Source organism: Procambarus clarkii, chromosome 56, assembly GCF_040958095.1.
Source record: "Procambarus clarkii isolate CNS0578487 chromosome 56, FALCON_Pclarkii_2.0, whole genome shotgun sequence".
Lineage (NCBI taxonomy): Eukaryota > Metazoa > Arthropoda > Malacostraca > Decapoda > Cambaridae > Procambarus > Procambarus clarkii.
In genome coordinates this window covers 62914-85512 of record NC_091205.1, presented here as the reverse complement: position 1 = coordinate 85512, position 22599 = coordinate 62914, and the positions used below count along the sequence as shown (strand labels likewise).

The 22599-nt window shown below is 48.0% G+C and overlaps 1 protein-coding gene across 1 annotated transcript; it reads left to right on the top strand.

Moving 5' to 3' along the window:
* The first annotated feature begins 8825 nt into the window (after positions 1–8825).
* LOC138353038 (uro-adherence factor A-like) lies at positions 8826–18789 on the top strand. Its single transcript, XM_069305674.1, has 9 exons — positions 8826–9508; positions 9639–10176; positions 10292–11688; positions 11730–12343; positions 12432–13848; positions 14070–14809; positions 14898–16394; positions 16717–17089; positions 18780–18789. Exons 1-9 carry the CDS (start codon positions 8826–8828, stop codon positions 18787–18789), a joined length of 7269 nt encoding a protein of 2422 aa, XP_069161775.1.
* The last annotated feature ends 3810 nt before the right edge of the window (positions 18790–22599 follow it).

The following is a 22599-nucleotide window of genomic DNA, read 5'->3' as shown; positions in this document are numbered from 1 at the left end:
AACAATGGGTATTGAATAGAAGTGTTTGTAGAAAGCCTATTGGTCCATATTTCTTGATGCTTCTATATTGGAGCGGAGTCTTGAGGTGGGTAGAATATAGTTGTGCAATAATTGGCTGTTGATTGCTGGTGTTGACTTCTTGATGTGTAGTGCCTCGCAAACGCCAAGCCGCCTGCTATCGCTGTATCTATCGATGATTTCTGTGTTGTTTACTAGGATTTCTCTGGCGATGGTTTGGTTATGGGAAGAGATTATATGTTCCTTAATGGAGCCCTGTTGCTTATGCATCGTTAAACGCCTAGAAAGAGATGTTGTTGTCTTGCCTATATACTGGTTTTTTTGGAGCTTACAGTCCCCAAGTGGGCATTTGAAGGCATAGACGACGTTAGTCTCTTTTAAAGCGTTCTGTTTTGTGTCTGGAGAGTTTCTCATGAGTAGGCTGGCCGTTTTTCTGGTTTTATAGTAAATCGTCAGTTGTATCCTCTGATTTTGGGGGCTCACATTAAGGCTGTTGTTACAATGTTTGATCAGAGCAAACATTGTAAACTGCTCAAACAGAGCAGAGTTTGATCAGATTAGTTGCTCTGATCAAACATTGTAACAACAGCCTTAATGTGAGCCCCGGTATGTACAAGTTGGATCCCTATTTAAGCCTCAATATAGCACGTCAAAACAATATAGCAATCATTTAAACACGTATGGCACTTGGAGATATTAATAGGAGCTGCCTTGTATGGGCCAATAGGCCTTCTGCAATTACCTTCTTTCTTATAATTCCTTTCCTCCACTTATTTTTGGTGGTCAGGTGATCTGCCCAGGCGGATATAAAGGTCTGATCAGCAATCTTATCCTCATTCTACTTTGCTCTGATGAAGGCGAATTAGCCGAAAACGCGTTAAGCATTTTCTATTTTTCATATGTGGTTATTCTGCATATATATATATATATATTAGGGTTAGTTAGGTTCGGTCATATATCTACGTTAGTTTTAACTCAAATTTAATCATATTAACTTATACATAATGAAATGGACAGATTTATCATTTCATGAGAAAAAATTTCGAAAAATATATAAATTCAGGAAAGCTTGGCTTATTAGGCAAATCGGGCCTTGCATAGTAGGCCAAGTACGCCGTTCTGGCTACTAGGTACACACACACACACACATATATATATATATATATATATATATATATATATATATATATATATATATATATATATATATATATATATATATATATATATATATATATATATATATATATATATATATATGTCGTACCTAGTAGCCAGAACGCACTTCTCAGCCTATTATGCAAGGCCCGATTTGCCTAATAAGCCAAGTTTTCATGAATTAATTGTTTTTCGACTACCTAACCTTCCTAACCTAACCTAACCTAACTTTTTCGGTTACATAACCTAACCTAACCTATAAAGATAGGTTAGGTTAGGTTAGGTAGGGTTGGTTAGGTTCGGTCATATATCTACGTTAATTTTAACTCAAATAAAAAAAAATTGACCTCATACATAATGAAATGGGTAGCTTTATCATTTCATAAGAAAAAAATTAGAGAAAATATATTAATTCAGGAAAACTTGGCTTATTAGGCAAATCGGGCCTTGCATAGTAGGCTGAGAAGTGCGTTCTGGCTACTAGGTACGACATATATATATATATATATATATATATATATATATATATATATATATATATATATATATATATATATATATATATATATATATATATATATATATATATATATTTTGCCTCCATCTATTCATAGCATCTGTCCTTGAACCTCTGACATACAAATTTCAAAAACCACATGCTTTAGCAGCTGACCCAAGATACAACCGGCGTTTCCCCTCTGGACCGAGACACTGAAGCGATAGAGTAGGAAACCGGATGCTCTTGGGTCCCTGCTTTGCCTAATGCATAAAACCACAGTAACACGTTTTTAAAACGTTAAGGGAATTTTAGTCATAATAATATGGAAAACAAATATTTTAATTCACATAGTTAAAACATGTAGAAGCAATATCGTCTTTCGCTCCCTTTAACAAAATCATTCTCCAAAATTCATCGGCACAACAATTAAATGAATCACCAACCAATTATTCCTGACATTATTAGTCCCAGGAATGCTATATTGCCTATTAAGGTCAATATAAGGCAATAATACCGGTAATAAAAACGTCATTATTGGCAAATAAAGTGACTGGCGCGGGCACACGGTCAGTACATGTGGATATACGCGTATTGATCCCCTGACAACAACTACAACAACAACAACAATTGCTACAACTACAATTACAATACGTATTCATGTATTTCTGTTTTGTAATCTTTTCTTGTTATATAAAATTTTTAACTGAGTTGAGGAAGAGGTTATGTGAAAGTTTGGTAGAGTGATGCTGCCATCATCTCCCTTCATGCCCTCACGCTCCTCACGCTCCTCACGCTCCTCACGCTTATTCATACCAACACCCGTCTTTATAGTTGACCAGACCACATACTAGAAGGTGAAGGGACGACGACGTTTTGGTCCGTCCTGGTCCATTCTCAAGTCGATTGTGATGAGGAAGTAGATGCAGGCAATAAATAGGCTAGAGAGAAGTAAGGAGCAAAGTGTAGTAGAGGCGATAGTAGGAATAAGAACTGCAGGGGGCCTATTGGCCCATACGAGGCAGCTTCTATTATAACCACCGAATGAGAAGGAGATAGTAATAGGAATAAGAAGAGGATAGTAAGGGAACGTAAAGAAAATAAAGAACAGAAACGAGAGAAGAGAGAAAGAAAAGGAAAGAGAAAGAAAGGTAAATGGAAGGGTAAGATATGTTAGGTCACGTTTATTATAAATATTAGAGCATTTAAGTATATACTGTGAAAGGGAAGAGTCCACAGCAACAAAGCCAGGACTCAAGTCCAGGACCCCTCTTTATACTCACACATGTTCACACTCATTCGTACCCATACACTCCACACACAGACAGCCATACGCTCTCACACTTATGGGTGTCAATATGCTCCACATACGCATACGCATCCACAAATTATTAGAGATCATTGACAATCAAACGATAGAGTTTTACTAACTGTATTTTCCGGGAGTGCCAGAGAGCTTGTGGCACAGATCCTTCCATGCGACTTATGCTCTTCTAGTTAAGCTGGCTAGTGTATCAGGCTTTTCTAGTTAAGCTGGTTAGTGTATCAGGCTTTTCTAGTTAAGCTGGCTAGTGTATCAGGGTCTTCTTGTTAAGCTGGCTAATGTATCAGGCTTTCCTAGTTAAGCTGGCTAGTGTATCAGGCTCTTCTAGTTAAGCTGGCTAGTAAATCTGGCTCTTCTAGTTAAGCAGGCTAGTGTATCAGGTATATTTTAATGTTGAGAGAAGGAGTACCTTTCAGAAATAAGCAGTTAAAGTAAGAAAATATATATGGGAATGGAGGGCGGGGTAAAGAGAGCAGTACCTCAAGGGTCGCTACTAGGCCCCATCCAGTAACTAATACGTAAACATCTAACCCCATTACGTAAGGTCATGTCAATCACTGTTTTGCTGGTGGTACTAATTTATTGGAAAGAATCAGAGCTGAAGAAGACAATACGCTGCAAGGTGAACTAGACAGTCTCCAGAGACTACCTGAGAACTGGCTACTGGAATTCATCCCAGACCAATGCAAGGTTATATAGATAGGATTAGCAGTGAGACCTCACATACTGATCAACAAGAAGGAAAGGCAACTTTCGACTTCAAAACACCTGAAAGTCTTTGAAGTAGACATAACTCCAGAGGAACTGTATAATAACATCTATAGAATATGCGAGAGTCAAGCGTGAGAAAGCTGTCCCGGCCGGCCTGAAACTTCGATCAAACGAAACACGAGCAACTTGCAAGGATACATAAGGTTCAAAAAATGCCTCTTCACAGAGCAGAGGGGACTGAGCAGTGAAGAAAGACTGAGCAGTGAAGAAAGACTGAGCAGTGAAGAAAGACTGAGAAGTGAAGAAAGACTGAACAGTGAAGAGAGACCGAGCAACCACTTCACTGAATGAAAGAAGAAATATACAAGATACGATAACGTCGTTATGTAATCTAAAAAATTGACAACGTGAATAGAGGAGCAATATTCACAATAGAGGAGCAATATTCACAATAGAGGAGCAATGTTCACAATTGAAGAACAATGTTCACAATAGAAGAGCAATGTTCACAATAGAAGAGCAATGTTCACAATAGAGGAGCAATATTCACAATAGAGGAGCAATGTTCACAATTGAAGAACAATGTTCACAATAGAAGAGCAATGTTCACAATAGAAGAGCAATGTTCACAATAGAAGAACAATGTTCACAATAGAAGAACAATGTTCACAATAGAAGAGCAATGTTCACAATAGAAGAGCAATGTTCACAATAGAAGAGCAATGTTCACAATAGAAGAACAATGTTCACAATAGAAGAGCAATGTTCACAATAGAAGAACAGTGTTCACAATAGAAGAACAATGTTCAAAATAGAAGAACAATGTTCACAATAGAAGAACAATGTTCACAATAGAAGAACAATGTTCACAATAGAAGAACAGTGTTCACAATAGAAGAACAATGTTCACAATAGAAGAACAATGTTCACAATAGAAGAACAATGTTCACATTAGAAGAGCAATTTTCACAATAGAGGAACAATGTTCACAATAGAAGAACAATGCTGACAATAGAGGAACAATGTTCACAATAGAAGAGCAATGTTAACAATAGAAGAGCAATGTTCACAATAGAAGAACAATGTTTATAACAGAGCAGCAATGTTCACAATAACATAAAGACGTAAGAATTAAGGAAACTGCAGAACTCCTATTTGGTCTGGCAGTCACAACACTACCACACACTGACGACCAGTGTTGGGTGTGACAGCACTACCACACACTGACGACCAGTGTTGGGTGTGACAGCACTACCTCACACTGGCGACCAGTGTTGGGTGTGACAGCACTACCACACACTGACGACCAGTGTTGGGTGTGACATCACTACCACACACTGACGACCAGTGTTGGGTGTGACAGCACTACCACACACTGACGACCAGTGTTGGGTGTGACAGCACTACCTCACACTGGCGACCAGTGTTGGGTGTGACATCACTACCACACACTGACGACCAGTGTTGGGTGTGACAGCACTACCTCACACTGGCGACCAGTGTTGGGTGTGACAGCACTACCACACACTGACGACCAGTGTTGGGTGTGACAGCACTACCACACACTGACGACCAGTGTTGGGTGTGACAGCACTACCACACACTGACGACCAGTGTTGGGTGTGACAGCACTACCACACACTGACGACCAGTGTTGGGTGTGACAGCACTACCACACACTGACGACCAGTGTTGGGTGTGACATCACTACCTCACACTGACGACCAGTGTTGGGTGTGACAGCACTACCTCACACTGACGACCAGTGTTGGGTGTGACAGCACTACCACACACTGACGACCAGTGTTGGGTGTGACAGCACTACCACACACTGACGACCAGTGTTGGGTGTGACAGCACTACCTCACACTGACGACCAGTGTTGGGTGTGACAGCACTACCACACACTGACGACCAGTGTTGGGTGTGACAGCACTACCACACACTGACGACCAGTGTTGGGTGTGACAGCACTACCACACACTGACGACCAGTGTTGGGTGTGACAGCACTACCACACACTGACGACCAGTGTTGGGTGTGACAGCACTACCACACACTGACGACCAGTGTTGGGTGTGACAGCACTACCACACACTGACGACCAGTGTTGGGTGTGACAGCACTACCACACACTGACGACCAGTGTTGGGTGTGACAGCACTACCTCACACTGACGACCAGTGTTGGGTGTGACAGCACTACCACACACTGACGACCAGTGTTGGGTGTGACAGCACTACCACACACTGACGACCAGTGTTGGGTGTGACAGCACTACCACACACTGACGACCAGTGTTGGGTGTGACATCACTACCACACACTGACGACCAGTGTTGGGTGTGACAGCACTACCACACACTGACGACCAGTGTTGGGTGTGACAGCACTACCACACACTGACGACCAGTGTTGGGTGTGACAGCACTACCTCACACTGACGACCAGTGTTGGGTGTGACAGCACTACCACACACTGACGACCAGTGTTGGGTGTGACAGCACTACCACACACTGACGACCAGTGTTGGGTGTGACAGCACTACCACACACTGACGACCAGTGTTGGGTGTGACAGCACTACCACACACTGACGACCAGTGTTGGGTGTGACAGCACTACCACACACTGACGACCAGTGTTGGGTGTGACAGCACTACCTCACACTGACGACCAGTGTTGGGTGTGACAGTGACAGCACTACCTCACACTGGCGACCAGTGTTGGGTGTGACAGCACTACCACACACTGACGACAAGTGTTGGGTGTGACAGCACTACCACACACTGACGACCAGTGTTGGGTGTGGTCCGGGCTGTGAACATCTTCCCATCTACACATCTTTACCTCCTTAACTTCCTTCTCCCATTTCTCTGTTTTGTTCCTTGTTATCTGACCCATTCCGTTAATTATGGTTATCCTTTAATATATCACTCCTTTATCTCTCATCTTAGTTATTCTCTACCGTCTTATCTTCCAATTGCCTGATTTTCTCCTCATGATGCATTGTCAATCGTTTCAGTCAGAATAGTTCTCAACTCGTCAGTTCCAAGTACATCCCCAGGAATTTTTTTTTCTTTTTTCAGGGATGAACAACTGATAATTTTTAATAAAAAAATTTAACTTTTTATTTAGATTTTTTTTGCCCCCCTTATATCCGGTTCCGTCAATTTTCTCGAATTCTAAATAAATTACATTTAATTATTGACAATTTTTAATTACCGTTCGGTATTGTTGAGGTATTGGTGACTGGTTGTCTATTTAACCCGGTGGAGGACACTACCTGTAACAGGGGCCAGATTCACGAAGCAGTTACACAAGTACTTACGAACGTGTACATCTTTCCTTAACCTTTAACGGCATTGGTTACATATATTAAACAGTTTACAAGCATAAAAACTTGCCAATTAACTGTTGTTATTGTTATAAACAACCTCCTGGTGCTTGGATCCGGCCGCAATTAAGTGAGTGAGGACGAGGACGCCTTCCACTCACACAACTTGGCTGCCAACAATTTTCATAATGAAACAACTTAGTTGTAAACTTCATTGGCAATCATTTTTATGCTACTCTTAGTTGCTTTCTTTAAATTTATATTATACTAGATGGACAACTCAGCGGTGCCCGGGTCTCTTTCTTGCCATTCCTGATGCCACTCTTCCTCTCTCTCTCTCTCTATCTCTCTCTCTCGCTATGTTCATTGAACACAATCAACGTTGAATTAACATTTAATCAAAGTTTTCGGCGACAATTTAACTTAATATCAGCCCTAAAAATTGGTTTGAACTCTCTACGGCCAATCAAACCCTTATTTCGTGTTTCATTGGAGTCGCTTGGATTAGGAAAAGGATCTGATCCTTCTTAAAGAGGGGCACGGGGTCGCCCCCCCTGTGACACTCGTCACAGTGACATATCACCATGCTTGAGGCTGGCACCAGCGTCTCGCCCCAACCTCCGACAAATGTACATTTTCTATTATAGATATTGAATATTTATTTACTTTTCTAACAGAAAACACGTGTAGGAATAATTTTATAGAAAATGTTAAAACCCAGCGTTCCTGAGTACAATAATCAATTTCATTTTGAACACAGAAAAACAGTAATCAAAAACTATCTGAAGAAAAACTCTTCACCAAATTCACTTTCTTTACAAATATTTATTCTAACTAATCATTTTCAAACTTTAAATTAATTTGAGAAACTATCACTGACAAACTTTTTTTAATACGAACTTCCCCAGTCAATGGAACCTGGTCTTCCATTTCCAATCGAGAGCCACAATGCATATCACTCACGCCAAGATAAAACCCGCCGTGGGTAACTTTCCCGGCTGTCCTGATTGAGAATCCAATCTTAGAGGCATTACCACCACCACCAGCCACGCAGAAGCCCTGACCCGGGCTCCACCACAGCCCTGCCCCGGGCTCTACCACCGCCCTGCCCCGGGCTCCACCACAGCCCTGCCCCGGGCTCTACCACAGCCCTGCCCCGGGCTCCACCACAGCCCTGCCCCAGGCTCCACCACAGCCCTGCCCCGGGCTCCACCACAGACCGGCCCCGGATTCCACCACAGACCTGCCCCGGGCTCCACCACAGACCTGCCCCGGGCTCCACCACAGACCTGCCCCGGGCTCCACCACAGCCCTGCCGCGGGCTCCACCACAGCCCTGCCCCGGGCTCCATCACAGCCCTGCCCCGGGCTCCACCACAGACCTGCCCCGGGCTCCACAACAGCCCTGCCCCGGGCTCAACCACAGACCGGCCCCGGATTCCACCACAGACCGGCCCCGGATTCCACCACAGACCTGCCCCGGGCTCCACCACAGACCTGCCCCGGGCTCCACCACAGCCCTGCCCCGGACTCCACCACAGCCCTGCCCCGGGCTCCATCACAGCCCTGCCCCGGGCTCCACCACAGACCTGCCCCGGGCTCCACCACAGCCCTGCCCCGGGCTCCAACACAGACCTGCCCCGGGCTCCACCACAGCCCTGCCCCGGATTCCACCACAGACCGGCCCCGGGCTCCACCACAGACCTGCCCCGGGCTCCACCACAGCCCGAGGCTACTCTCGGCCCTCAGGATCCTGTGCAATATTATCAGGTCAAACCACACTAATGGGTTTATTCACTTCTCCGGGCTCCAACACTGCCAGAGACTCCAACACTGCCAGAGACTCCAAAACTGCCAGAGACTCCAACACTGCCAGAGATTCCAACACTGCCAGAGACTGCAGCACTGACAGAAGCCCAACACTGCCAGAGACTCCAACACTGCCAGAGACTCCAACACTCCCAGAGGACCGAACACTGCCAGAGACTCCAACACTGCTAGAGACTCCAACACTGCCAGAGACTCCAACACTGCTAGTCGAGGCCCCAACACTGCCAAAGACTCCAAAACTGCCAGAGACTCCAACACTGCCAGAATCTTCAACACTACCAGAGACTCCAACACTGCCAGAGACTCCAAAACTGCCAGAGACACCAACACTGCCAGAGGCCCCAACACTGAAAGAGACTCCAACACTGCTAGAGACTCCAACACTGCCAGAGCCACCAACACTGCCAGAGATTCCAACACTGCTAGAGACTCCAACACTGCCAGAGACTCCAACACTGCCAGAAGCCCCAACACTGCCAGAGACTCCAAAACTGCCAGAGACTCGAACACTGCCAGAGACTCCAACACTGCCACAGACTCCAACACTGCCACAGACTCCAAAACTGCCAGAGGCTCCAACACTGCCAGAGACTCCAACACTGCCAGAGACTCCAACACTGCCAGAGACTCCAAAACTGTCAGAGGCTCTAACACTGCCAGAGACTCCAGCACTGCCAGAGACTCCAAAACTGCCAGAGACTCCAACACTGCCAGAGACTCCAACACTGCCAGAGACTGCAGCACTGACAGAAGCCCAACACTGCCAGAGACTCCAACACTGCCAGAGACTCCAAAACTGCCAGAGACTCCAACACTGCCAAAGACTACAACACTGCCAGAGACTCCAACACTGCCAGAGGACCGAACACTGCCAGAGACTCCAACACTGCCAGAGATTCCAACACTGCTAGAGACTCCAACACTGCCAGAGACTCCAACACTGCCAGTCGAGGCCCCAACACTGCCAGAGACTCCAAACCTGCTAGAGACTCCAACACTGCCAAAGACTCCAAAACTGCCAGAGACTCCAACACTGCCAGAATCTTCAACACTGCCAGAGACTCCAACACTGCCATTGACTCCAAAACTGCCAGAGACACCAACACTGCCAGAGGCCCCAACACTGAAAGAGACTCCAACACTGCTAGAGACTCCAACACTGCCAGAGCCACCAACACTGCCAGAGATTCCAACACTGCTAGAGACTCCAACACTGCCAGAGACTCCAACACTGCCAGAAGCCCCATCACTGCCAGAGACTCCAAAACTGCCAGAGACTCGATCACTGCCAGAGACTCCAACACTGTCAGAGACTCCAACACTGCCACAGACTCCAACACTGCCAGAGGCTCCAACACTGCCAGAGACTCCAACACTGCCAGAGACTCCAGCACTGCCAGAGACTCCAAAACTGCCAGAGACTCCAACACTGCCAGAGACTCCAACACTGCCAGAGACTCCTACATTGCTAGAGACTCCAACACTGCCAGAGACTCCAAAACTGCCAGAGGCTCCAACACTGCCAGAGCCACCAACACTGCCAGAGATTCCAACACTGCTCGAGACTCCAACACTGCCAGAGACTCCAACACTGCCAGAGACTCCAAAACTGCCAGAGGCTCCAACACTGCCAGAGACTCCAACACTGCTAAAGACTCCAACACTGCCAGAGACTCCAACACTGCCAGAGACTCCAACACTGCCAGAGACTCCAAAACTGCCAGAGGCTCTAACACTACCAGAGACTCCAGCACTGCCAGAGACTCCAAACCTGCCAGAGACTCCAACACTGCCAGAGACTCCAACACTGCCAGAGACTCCAAAACTGCCAGAGGCTCCAACACTGCCAGAGACTCGAACACTGCCAGAGGCTCCAACACTGCCAGAGACTCGAACACTGCCAGAGACTCCAACACTGCTAGAGACTCCAACACTACCAAAGACTCTAACACTGCCAGAGACTCCAACACTGCCAGAGACTCCAACACTGCCAGAGACTCCAAAACTGCCAGAGACTCCAACACTGCCAGAGACTCCAAAACTGCCAGAGACTCCAAAACTGCTTGAGACTCCAACACTACCAAAGACTCCAACACTGCCAGAGACTCCAACACTGCCAGAGCCACCAACACTGCCAGAGATTCCAACACTGCTAGAGACTCCAACACTGCCAGAGACTCCAACACTGCCAGAGACTCCAAAACTGCAAGAGGCTCCAACACTGCCAGAGACTCCAACACTGCTAGAGACTCCAACACTGCCAGAGACTCCAACACTGCCAGAGACTCCAACACTGCCAGAGACTCCAACACTGCCAGAGGCTCCAAAACTGTCAGAGACTCCAACACTGCCAGAGACTCCAACACTGCCAGAGACTCCAAAACTGCCAGAGGCTCCAACACTGCCAGAGACTCCAACACTGCCAGAGGCTCCAACACTGCCAGAGACTCCAACACTGCCAGAGACTTCAACACTGCCAGAAGCTCCAACACTGCCAGAGCCACCAACACTGCCAGAGATTCCAACACTGCTAGAGACTCCAACACTGCCAGAGACTCCAACACTGCCAGAGACTCCAACACTGCCAGAGACTCCTACATTGCTAGAGACTCCAACACTGCCAGAGACTCCAAAACTGCCAGAAGCTCCAACAATGCCAGAGCCACCAACACTGCCAGAGATTCCAACACTGCTAGAGACTCCAACACTGCCAGAGACTCCAACACTGCCAGAGACTCCAAAACTGCCAGAGGCTCCAACACTGCCAGAGACTCCAACACTGCTAAAGACTCCAACACTGCCAGAGACTCCAACACTGCCAGAGACTCCAACACTGCCAGAGACTCCAACACTGCCAGAGACTTCAACACTGCCAGAGACTCCAACACTGCCAGAGACTCCAACACTGCCAGAGACTCCAAAACTGCCAGAGGCTCCAACACTGCCAGAGACTCCAACACTGCTAGAGACTCCAACACTGCCAGAGACTCCAACACTGCCAGAGACTCCAACACTGCCAGAGACTCCAACACTGCCAGAGACTCCAAAACTGTTAGAGACTGCAACACTGCCAGAGACTCCAACACTGCCAGAGACTCCAAACCTGCTAGAGACTCCAACACTGCCAAAGACTCCAAAACTGCCAGAGACTCCAACACTGCCAGAATCTTCAACACTGCCAGAGACTCCAACACTGCCATTGACTCCAAAACTGCCAGAGACACCAACACTGCCAGAGGCCCCAACACTGAAAGAGACTCCAACACTGCTAGAGACTCCAACACTGCCAGAGCCACCAACACTGCCAGAGATTCCAACACTGCTAGAGACTCCAACACTGCCAGAGACTCCAACACTGCCAGAAGCCCCATCACTGCCAGAGACTCCAAAACTGCCAGAGACTCGATCACTGCCAGAGACTCCAACACTGCCAGAGACTCCAACACTGCCACAGACTCCAACACTGCCAGAGGCCCCAACACTGCCAGAGACTCCAACACTGCCAGAGACTCCAGCACTGCCAGAGACTCCAAAACTGCCAGAGACTCCAACACTGCCAGAGACTCCAACACTGCCAGAGACTCCTACATTGCTAGAGACTCCAACACTGCCAGAGACTCCAAAACTGCCAGAGGCTCCAACACTGCCAGAGCCACCAACGCTGCCAGAGATTCCAACACTGCTCGAGACTCCAACACTGCCAGAGACTCCAACACTGCCAGAGACTCCAAAACTGCCAGAGGCTCCAACACTGCCAGAGACTCCAACACTGCTAAAGACTCCAACACTGCCAGAGACTCCAACACTGCCAGAGACTCCAACACTGCCAGAGACTCCAAAACTGCCAGAGGCTCTAACACTACCAGAGACTCCAGCACTGCCAGAGACTCCAAACCTGCCAGAGACTCCAACACTGCCAGAGACTCCAACACTGCCAGAGACTCCAAAACTGCCAGAGGCTCCAACACTGCCAGAGACTCGAACACTGCCAGAGGCTACAACACTGCCAGAGACTCGAACACTGCCAGAGACTCCAACACTGCTAGAGACTCCAACACTACCAAAGACTCTAACACTGCCAGAGACTCCAACACTGCCAGAGACTCCAACACTGCCAGAGACTCCAAAACTGCCAGAGACTCCAACACTGCCAGAGACTCCAAAACTGCCAGAGACTCCAAAACTGCTAGAGACTCCAACACTACCAAAGACTCCAACACTGCCAGAGACTCCAACACTGCCAGAGCCACCAACACTGCCAGAGATTCCAACACTGCTAGAGACTCCAACACTGCCAGAGACTCCAACACTGCCAGAGACTCCAAAACTGCAAGAGGCTCCAACACTGCCAGAGACTCCAACACTGCTAGAGACTCCAACACTGCCAGAGACTCCAACACTGCCAGAGACTCCAACACTGCCAGAGACTCCAACACTGCCAGAGGCTCCAAAACTGTCAGAGACTCCAACACTGCCAGAGACTCCAACACTGCCAGAGACTCCAAAACTGCCAGAGGCTCCAACACTGCCAGAGACTCCAACACTGCCAGAGGCTCCAACACTGCCAGAGACTCCAACACTGCCAGAGACTTCAACACTGCCAGAAGCTCCAACACTGCCAGAGCCACCAACACTGCCAGAGATTCCAACACTGCTAGAGACTCCAACACTGCCAGAGACTCCAACACTGCCAGAGACTCCAACACTGCCAGAGACTCCAACACTGCCAGAGACTCCAACACTGCCAGAGACTCCTACATTGCTAGAGACTCCAACACTGCCAGAGACTCCAAAACTGCCAGAAGCTCCAACACTGCCAGAGCCACCAACACTGCCAGAGATTCCAACACTGCTAGAGACTCCAACACTGCCAGAGACTCCAACACTGCCAGAGACTCCAAAACTGCCAGAGGCTCCAACACTGCCAGAGACTCCAACACTGCTAAAGACTCCAACACTGCCAGAGACTCCAACACTGCCAGAGACTCCAACACTGCCAGAGACTCCAACACTGCCAGAGACTTCAACACTGCCAGAGACTCCAACACTGCAAGAGACTCCAACACTGCCAGAGACTCCAAAACTGCCAGAGGCTCCAACACTGCCAGAGACTCCAACACTGCTAGAGACTCCAACACTGCCAGAGACTCCAACACTGCCAGAGACTCCAACACTGCCAGAGACTCCAACACTGCCAGAGACTCCAAAACTGTTAGAGACTCCAACACTGCCAGAGACTCCAACACTGCCAGAGACTCCAAAACTGCCAGAGGCTCCAACCCTGCCAGAGACTCGAACACTGCCAGAGGCTCCAACACTGCCAGAGACTCCAACACTGCCAGAGACTTCAACACTGCCAGAAGCTCCAACACTGCCAGAGCCACCAACACTGCCAGAGATTCCAACACTGCTAGAGACTCCAACACTGCCAGAGACTCCAACACTGCCAGAGACTCCAACACTGCCAGAGACTCCTACATTGCTAGAGACTCCAACACTGCCAGAGACTCCAAAACTGCCAGAAGCTCCAACACTGCCAGAGCCACCAACACTGCCAGAGATTCCAACACTGCTAGAGACTCCAACACTGCCAAAGACTCCAAAACTGCCAGAGACTCCAACACTGCCAGAATCTTCAACACTGCCAGAGACTCCAACACTGCCATTGACTCCAAAACTGCCAGAGACACCAACACTGCCAGAGGCCCCAACACTGAAAGAGACTCCAACACTGCTAGAGACTCCAACACTGCCAGAGCCACCAACACTGCCAGAGATTCCAACACTGCTAGAGACTCCAACACTGCCAGAGACTCCAACACTGCCAGAAGCCCCATCACTGCCAGAGACTCCAAAACTGCCAGAGACTCGATCACTGCCAGAGACTCCAACACTGCCAGAGACTCCAACACTGCCACAGACTCCAACACTGCCAGAGGCTCCAACACTGCCAGAGACTCCAACACTGCCAGAGACTCCAGCACTGCCAGAGACTCCAAAACTGCCAGAGACTCCAACACTGCCAGAGACTCCAACACTGCCAGAGACTCCTACATTGCTAGAGACTCCAACACTGCCAGAGACTCCAAAACTGCCAGAGGCTCCAACACTGCCAGAGCCACCAACACTGCCAGAGATTCCAACACTGCTCGAGACTCCCACACTGCCAGAGACTCCAACACTGCCAGAGACTCCAAAACTGCCAGAGGCTCCAACACTGCCAGAGACTCCAACACTGCTAAAGACTCCAACACTGCCAGAGACTCCAACACTGCCAGAGACTCCAACACTGCCAGAGACTCCAAAACTGCCAGAGGCTCTAACACTACCAGAGACTCCAGCACTGCCAGAGACTCCTAAACCTGCCAGAGACTCCAACACTGCCAGAGACTCCAACACTGCCAGAGACTCCAAAACTGCCAGAGGCTCCAACACTGCCAGAGACTCGAACACTGCCAGAGGCTCCAACACTGCCAGAGACTCGAACACTGCCAGAGACTCCAACACTGCTAGAGACTCCAACACTACCAAAGACTCTAACACTGCCAGAGACTCCAACACTGCCAGAGACTCCAACACTGCCAGAGACTCCAAAACTGCCAGAGACTCCAACACTGCCAGAGACTCCAAAACTGCCAGAGACTCCAAAACTGCTAGAGACTCCAACACTACCAAAGACTCCAACACTGCCAGAGACTCCAACACTGCCAGAGCCACCAACACTGCCAGAGATTCCAACACTGCTAGAGACTCCAACACTGCCAGAGACTCCAACACTGCCAGAGACTCCAAAACTGCAAGAGGCTCCAACACTGCCAGAGACTCCAACACTGCTAGAGACTCCAACACTGCCAGAGACTCCAACACTGCCAGAGACTCCAACACTGCCAGAGACTCCAACACTGCCAGAGGCTCCAAAACTGTCAGAGACTCCAACACTGCCAGAGACTCCAACACTGCCAGAGACTCCAAAACTGCCAGAGGCTCCAACACTGCCAGAGACTCCAACACTGCCAGAGGCTCCAACACTGCCAGAGACTCCAACACTGCCAGAGACTTCAACACTGCCAGAAGCTCCAACACTGCCAGAGCCACCAACACTGCCAGAGATTCCAACACTGCTAGAGACTCCAACACTGCCAGAGACTCCAACACTGCCAGAGACTCCAACACTGCCAGAGGCTCCAACACTGCCAGAGACTCCAACACTGCCAGAGACTTCAACACTGCCAGAAGCTCCAACACTGCCAGAGCCACCAACACTGCCAGAGATTCCAACACTGCTAGAGACTCCAACACTGCCAGAGACTCCAACACTGCCAGAGACTCCAAAACTGCCAGAGGCTCCAACACTGCCAGAGACTCCAACACTGCTAAAGACTCCAACACTGCCAGAGACTCCAACACTGCCAGAGACTCCAACACTGCCAGAGACTCCAACACTGCCAGAGACTTCAACACTGCCAGAGACTCCAAAACTGCCAGAGGCTCCAACACTGCCAGAGACTCCAACACTGCTAGAGGCTCCAACACTGCCAGAGACTCCAACACTGCCAGAGACTCCAACACTGCCAGAGACTCCAACACTGCCAGAGACTCCAACACTGCCAGAGACTCCAACACTGCCAGAGACTTCAACACTGCCAGAGACTCCAAAACTGCCAGAGGCTCCAACACTGCCAGAGACTCCAACACTGCTAGAGACTCCAACACTGCCAGAGACTCCAACACTGCCAGAGACTCCAACACTGCCAGAGACTCCAACACTGCCAGAGACTCCAAAACTGTTAGAGACTCCAACACTGCCAGAGACTCCAACACTGCCAGAGACTCCATAACTGCCAGAGGCTCCAACACTGCCAGAGACTCGAACACTGCCAGAGGCTCCAACACTGCCAGAGACTCCAACACTGCCAGAGACTTCAACACTGCCAGAAGCTCCAACACTGCCAGAGCCACCAACACTGCCAGAGATTCCAACACTGCTAGAGACTCCAACACTGCCAGAGACTCCAACACTGCCAGAGACTCCAACACTGCCAGAGACTCCTACATTGCTAGAGACTCCAACACTGCCAGAGACTCCAAAACTGCCAGAAGCTCCAACACTGCCAGAGCCACCAACACTGCCAGAGATTCCAACACTGCTAGAGACTCCAACACTGCCAGAGACTCCAACATTGCTAGAGACTCCAACACTGCCAGAGACTTCAACACTGCCAGAGACTCCAACACTGCCAGAGACTCCAACACTGCCAGAGACTCCAACACTGCCAGAGACTTCAACACTGCCAGAGACTCCAACACTGCCAGAGACTCCAACACTGCCAGAGACTCCAACACTGCCAGAGACTCCAACAATGCCAGATGTATTGGTGTACCAAACCTTGAGACTCTTTTTGGAAACTCTCTGGGGGGTCTGGTGGGGTCTGGGGGGTGTTGGGGGGATGAATGAGGGCTGGGAGGGGTGCTTGGGGGGGCGAATGGATTGTGGGCATCTGGGGGGGGTAGGAAGGGCATAATGGGTCTGAAAATTAGGTAGGGTCGGAATGTTGTAGGTGGGTTGAGAAGTAGAGTGAGGCTGAGAGTCAGATAGAGGTTGAGAAGTTGAGGGAGAAAAGGATAGTTGGGGTAGAGGGCTGTGTAGAGAATGGAGCATGGGTGTTGAGAGTGGAAGAAAGGGGTTATTAGCCAGGGGGGAAATCAGTAGTAGGTGTGGGTTTTGGGGTAGAAGAGGGGAAGAGGTGGGGAAGGGAGGGCCACAAGGTGAGGAATCATATGGGAGATAGGGTAAGAGGAGAGTTAAGGGTTGGGTGGGGTTTGGGAGTGAGGGGGAATAGGGGGGCATTGGGAGCAGGGATGGACCTGATGGAATTGCAGGCAATGGGGTAGAAGGGGCAAGAGAGTTGCAGGGGTTAGTAGGGGAGCAGTGGTGGGAACGTGGGTTTGGAGAGGGTATGGCTTGGTCCGACAGGGTCATTAAAGGGTGCGATGGAGCAGGTTGAGTTCAGTTCAAGTGTGGAAGGGGCAGGGGAGTTGTTGGGGGTTGAAGTAGGGGGGAGGGGTGGGAGGGGAGAGTTCGGGAGGGTGTGACCTGGGAAAGAGTGGTGGGGCTACTTGGGAGGCTTGGGTTTCGGTGACGTGCTGGCCATTTTGCCTTGCAGGCTATTTGTTCATCTTTCGTCTTATACACATTGTAATGGGCTTCGCTGCCTCTAAGTAAATGTTTGTTCTTCATTGTGTATTGCACTGCCTCTTCATTAGAAAACTGTACCAGAACAGGCCGAGTCTGGTTGTTGTTGTTGATTACAACATGGTTACAAATGTAAGGCCCAATCCGGCAGCTGAGTTCCACCTCATTTCCTGCCATCTTGGCCTTATTACATCTCAAAATCTCATGTAATTCATTTTGTTCCATTTCTATCCTTACATGTCTTGATGATGCCCTAGTTTCGAGTAATCCTCTGAGGATTATTGACCGCCTACTCAGTGATTCACTCTCATGCTGATAGCCAATCCCCTAGATACTCCTCGTCCCACCCACACTCCCTAATCCATCCCACACTAATCCATTGTCTCTAGCCATGCTGTTAGCTCTGCCTAGTTCATTGGCAAGCCGAGCACATTTACTCTCCCATGCTTCCCTACTCTCTCAAATTTCTCCCTAATATAGTCCCCCAGCTCTTGTTTCTGTCTCTCAACCTCTTCTTATATTTGTTGAAAGATCTCACTCCTAATGCCCTAGATCTTAGATTAGGAAGATTAGATCCTCTATCCAAACGGCCGTTCTCTCAACAAACTTCCCTTTTACCTTGTCTACAAATCTATCTTCCTTCTCTTCTCTGCTGCTTCTTGACCTAGAGGCCCTTCCTGATTTCGTCATTGCAATAAACAATTTTATCCAACAGATACTCCTAGGCGCTCCAAGGCGTTCCAAGGCACTCCAGGCACTGTGTGGATGTGTGTGTACTCACCTATTTGAACTCACCTATTTGTGCTTGCAGGGTTGAGCTCTGCCTCTTTGGTCTCGCCTCTCAACTCTCAATCAACTGGTATACAGGTTCCTGAGCCTACTCGGCTCTATCATATTTATAATTGAAACTGTGAATGTAGTCAGCCTCCACCACTTCCAAATGCATTCCATTTGACATCCACTCTGACACAAAAACGTTCTATCTAATATCTCTGTGGCTCATTTGGGAAGTCATTTTAAACTTGTGTCCCCTAGTGCGTGTGCCTCTTGTGTTATATAGCCTGTCTCTATTTGCCCTATCAATTCCTTTGGTAATCTTGTATGTGGTGAAAATGTCCCCGTAACTCTTCTGTCTCCCAGCGATGTGAGGTTTAATTCCCGTAGTCTCTCCTCGTATCTCATACCTCTCAGCTCGGGGTACTAGTCTGGTGGCAAACCTTTGAACCTTTTGTAGTTTAGTCTTATGCTTGACTAGATATGGACTCCATGCTGGAGCTGCATACTCCAGGATTTGTCTGACATATGTGGTATACAAAGTTCTGAATGATTCCTTACACAAGTTTCTAAATGCCGTTTTTATGTTAGCCAACCTGGCATATGTCGCTGATGTTATCCTCTTGATATGGGCTTCAGGGGACAGGTCTGGCTTGATGTCAACCCCCAATTCTTTCTCTCTCTTTGACTCTTGAAGAGTTTCATTTCCCAAATGATACCTTGTATCTGGTCTCCTATTCCCTACACCTATCTTCATTTCATTACATTTGCTTGGGTTAAACTCTAACTACATTTTGTTCGACCATTCCTTCAGTTTGTCTAGGTCTTCTTGAAGCCTCAAGCTGTCCTCCACTGTCGTAACCTTTCTCATAATTTTGGCATCGTCAGCAAACATTGAGAGAAATTAATCTATTTCCTCCGGGAGATCATTTACATATATAAAAAAACAGGATAGGTCCGAGTACAGAGTCGTTTTGGAATGTACTGGTGACTTCACGCCAATCTGAGGTCTCACCCCTCACTGTAACTCTCTGCTTCCTATTGCTTTGATACTCCCTTATCCACTGCAGCACCCTCCCTGTTACTCCTGCCTGTCTCTCCAGCTAATGTCCCAGCATCTTATGGGATACTGTGTCAAAGGCTTTCTGACAATCGAAGAAAAGTACAATTCGCCCAGCCCTCTCTTTCTTGCTTAATCGTTGTCACCTGGTCATAGAATTCTATTAAGCCAGTAAGGCAAGTTTACCCTCCCTCCTTTGTGTGTGTAAGTGTGTGTGTGTGTGTATTCACCTAGTTGTATTCACCTTGTTGTGCTTGCAGGGGATGAGTTCTGCTCTTTAGGCCCGCCTCTCAACTGTCAATCAACTGTTACCAATTACTAACTAATTTTGTTTATCCTCACACTCACTTACTCACACACACACACACACACAGTGTGTGGTCTTCACAGTTGTGAAGAATCCGTGGTTTAATAGGGAATGTATGAAAGCAAAGGAGCTGAACAAAAGGGCATGGAGGAACTTCCGTAATAACAGAACACCAGAAAGTAGAGAGAGATACCAGAGAACCAGGAACGAGTATGTTAGTGTGAGAAGAGCAGCTGAGAAAAGGTATGAAAATGATATAGCTAATAAAGCCAAGACCGAACCAAAGCTACTACACAGTCACATCAGGAGGAAGACAACAGTGAAGGAAGAGGTGATGAAACTTAGGGTGGGCGAGGACAGGTACACAGAGAATGACAAAGAGGTGTGTGAAGAACTCAACAAAAGGTTCCAGGAGGTCTTTACAATAGAACAGGGAGAAGTCACGGCGCTAGGAGAGGTGGCAGCAAACCAGGTGACCTTGGAAAGGTTCGAAATTACAAGAGATGAGGTCAAGAAGCACCTATTGGAACTGGACGTGAGAAAAGCTGTTGGGCCGGATGGAATCTCACCATGGGTATTTAAAGAATATGCAGGAGCACTTTGCTTGCCACTCTCCATAGTGTATAGTAGGTCACTGGAAACGGGGGACCTACCAGAAGTATGGAAGACTGCTAATGTAGTACCAATATTTAAAAAGGGTGACAGACAAGAGGCACTGAACTACAGGCCAGTGTCCTTAACTTGTATACCATGCAAGGTGATGGAGAAGATTGTGAGAAAAAACCTAGTAACACATCTGGAGAGAAGAGACTTCGTGACAACCCATCAACATGGGTTCAGGGAGGGTAAATCTTGCCTTACAGGCTTGATAGAATTCTATGATCAGGTGACAAAGATTAAGCAAGAAAGAGAAGGATGGGCGGATTGCATTTTTTTGAACTGTCGGAAAGCCTTTGACACAGTACCCCATAAAAGGTTGATGCATAAGCTGGAGAAACAGGCAGGAGTAACTGGTAGGGCGCTCCAGTGAATAAGGGAGTACCTAAGCAATAGAACCTGCTGGATCTGGATGTTAGAAAGGCTGTTGGTCCAGACGGGATCTCGCCATGAGTACTGAACGAGTGTGCAGAGACACTTTGCTTGCCACTCTCCATAGTGTATAGTAGGTCACTGGAGACGGGAGACCAACCAGAAATATGGAAGACGGCGAATGTGGTCCCAATATTCAAAAAGGGCGACAGGCATGAGGCACTGAACTACAGGCCAGTGTCCTTGACTTGTATACCATGCAAGGTGATGGAGAAGATCGTGAGAAAAAACCTGCTAGCACATCTGGAGAGAAAGGACTTCTTGACAAATCGCCAACATGGGTTCAGGGAGGGTAAATCTTGCCTGAGTGGCTAATAGAATTCTATGACCAGGTAACACAGATTAAGCAAGAAAGAGAGGGCTGGGCGGACTGCATTTTCTTGGATTGTCGGAAAGCCTTTGACACAGTACCCCATTAGAGGCTGGTACATAAGCTGGAGAGACAAGCAGGTCTAGCTAGTAAGGTGCTCCAGTGGATAAGGGAATACCTAAGCAACAGGAAGCAGAGAGTTACGGTGAGGGGTATAACCTCTGATAGGCGTGAAGTCACCAGTGGAGTCCCACAGGGTTCTGTACTCGGTCCTATCTTGTTTCTGATATATGTAAATGATCTCCCGGAAGATATAGATTCATTTCTCTCAATGTTTGCGGACGATGCCAAAATTATGAGACGGATTAAGACAGAACAGGACGGTTTGAGGCTTCACGAAGACCTAGACAAGCTGAAGGAATGGTTGAACAAATGGTTGTTAGAGTTTAACCCAACCAAAGGTAATGTAATGAAGATAGGTGTAGGGAGCAGGAGGCCAGATACAAGGTATCATCTGAGAGAGGAAATTCTTCAGGCGTCAGAGAAAGAAAATGACTTGGGGGTTGATATCACGCCAGACCTGTCTCCTGCAGCCCATATAAAGAGGATAACATCAGCGGCATATGCAAGGCTGGCCAACATACGAACGGCTTTCAGAAACTTGTGTAAAGAATCATTCAGAACTTTGTATACCACATATGTCAGGCACATCCTGGAGTATGCAGCCCCAGAATGGAGTCAATATCTAGTCAAGGATAAGACTAAACTGGAAAAGGTTCAAAGGTTTGCCACCAGAAAAGTACCCGAGCTGAGAGGTATGAGCTACGATGAGAGACTACGGGAATTAAACCTCACTTCGCTGGAAGACAGAAGAGTTAAGGGGGACATGATCACCACATTCAAGATTTTCAACGGAATTGATAGGGTAGATAAAGACAGTCTATTTAACGCAAGGGCACTCGCACAAGGGGACACAGGTGGAAACTGAGTGCCCA

Coding starts and splice junctions, on each gene's coding strand:
- LOC138353038 (XM_069305674.1), top strand. CDS start 8,826: ATGGGTTTATTCACTTCTCCGGGCTCCAACACTGCCAGAGACTCCAAC. Junction 9,509..9,638: donor CTGCCAGAGACTCCAAAACT/GTCAGAGGCTCT, acceptor CAACACTGCCAG/AGACTCCAACACTGCCAGAG. Junction 12,344..12,431: donor AGACTCCAACACTGCCAGAG/GCCCCAACACTG, acceptor CAACACTGCCAG/AGACTCCAACACTGCCAGAG.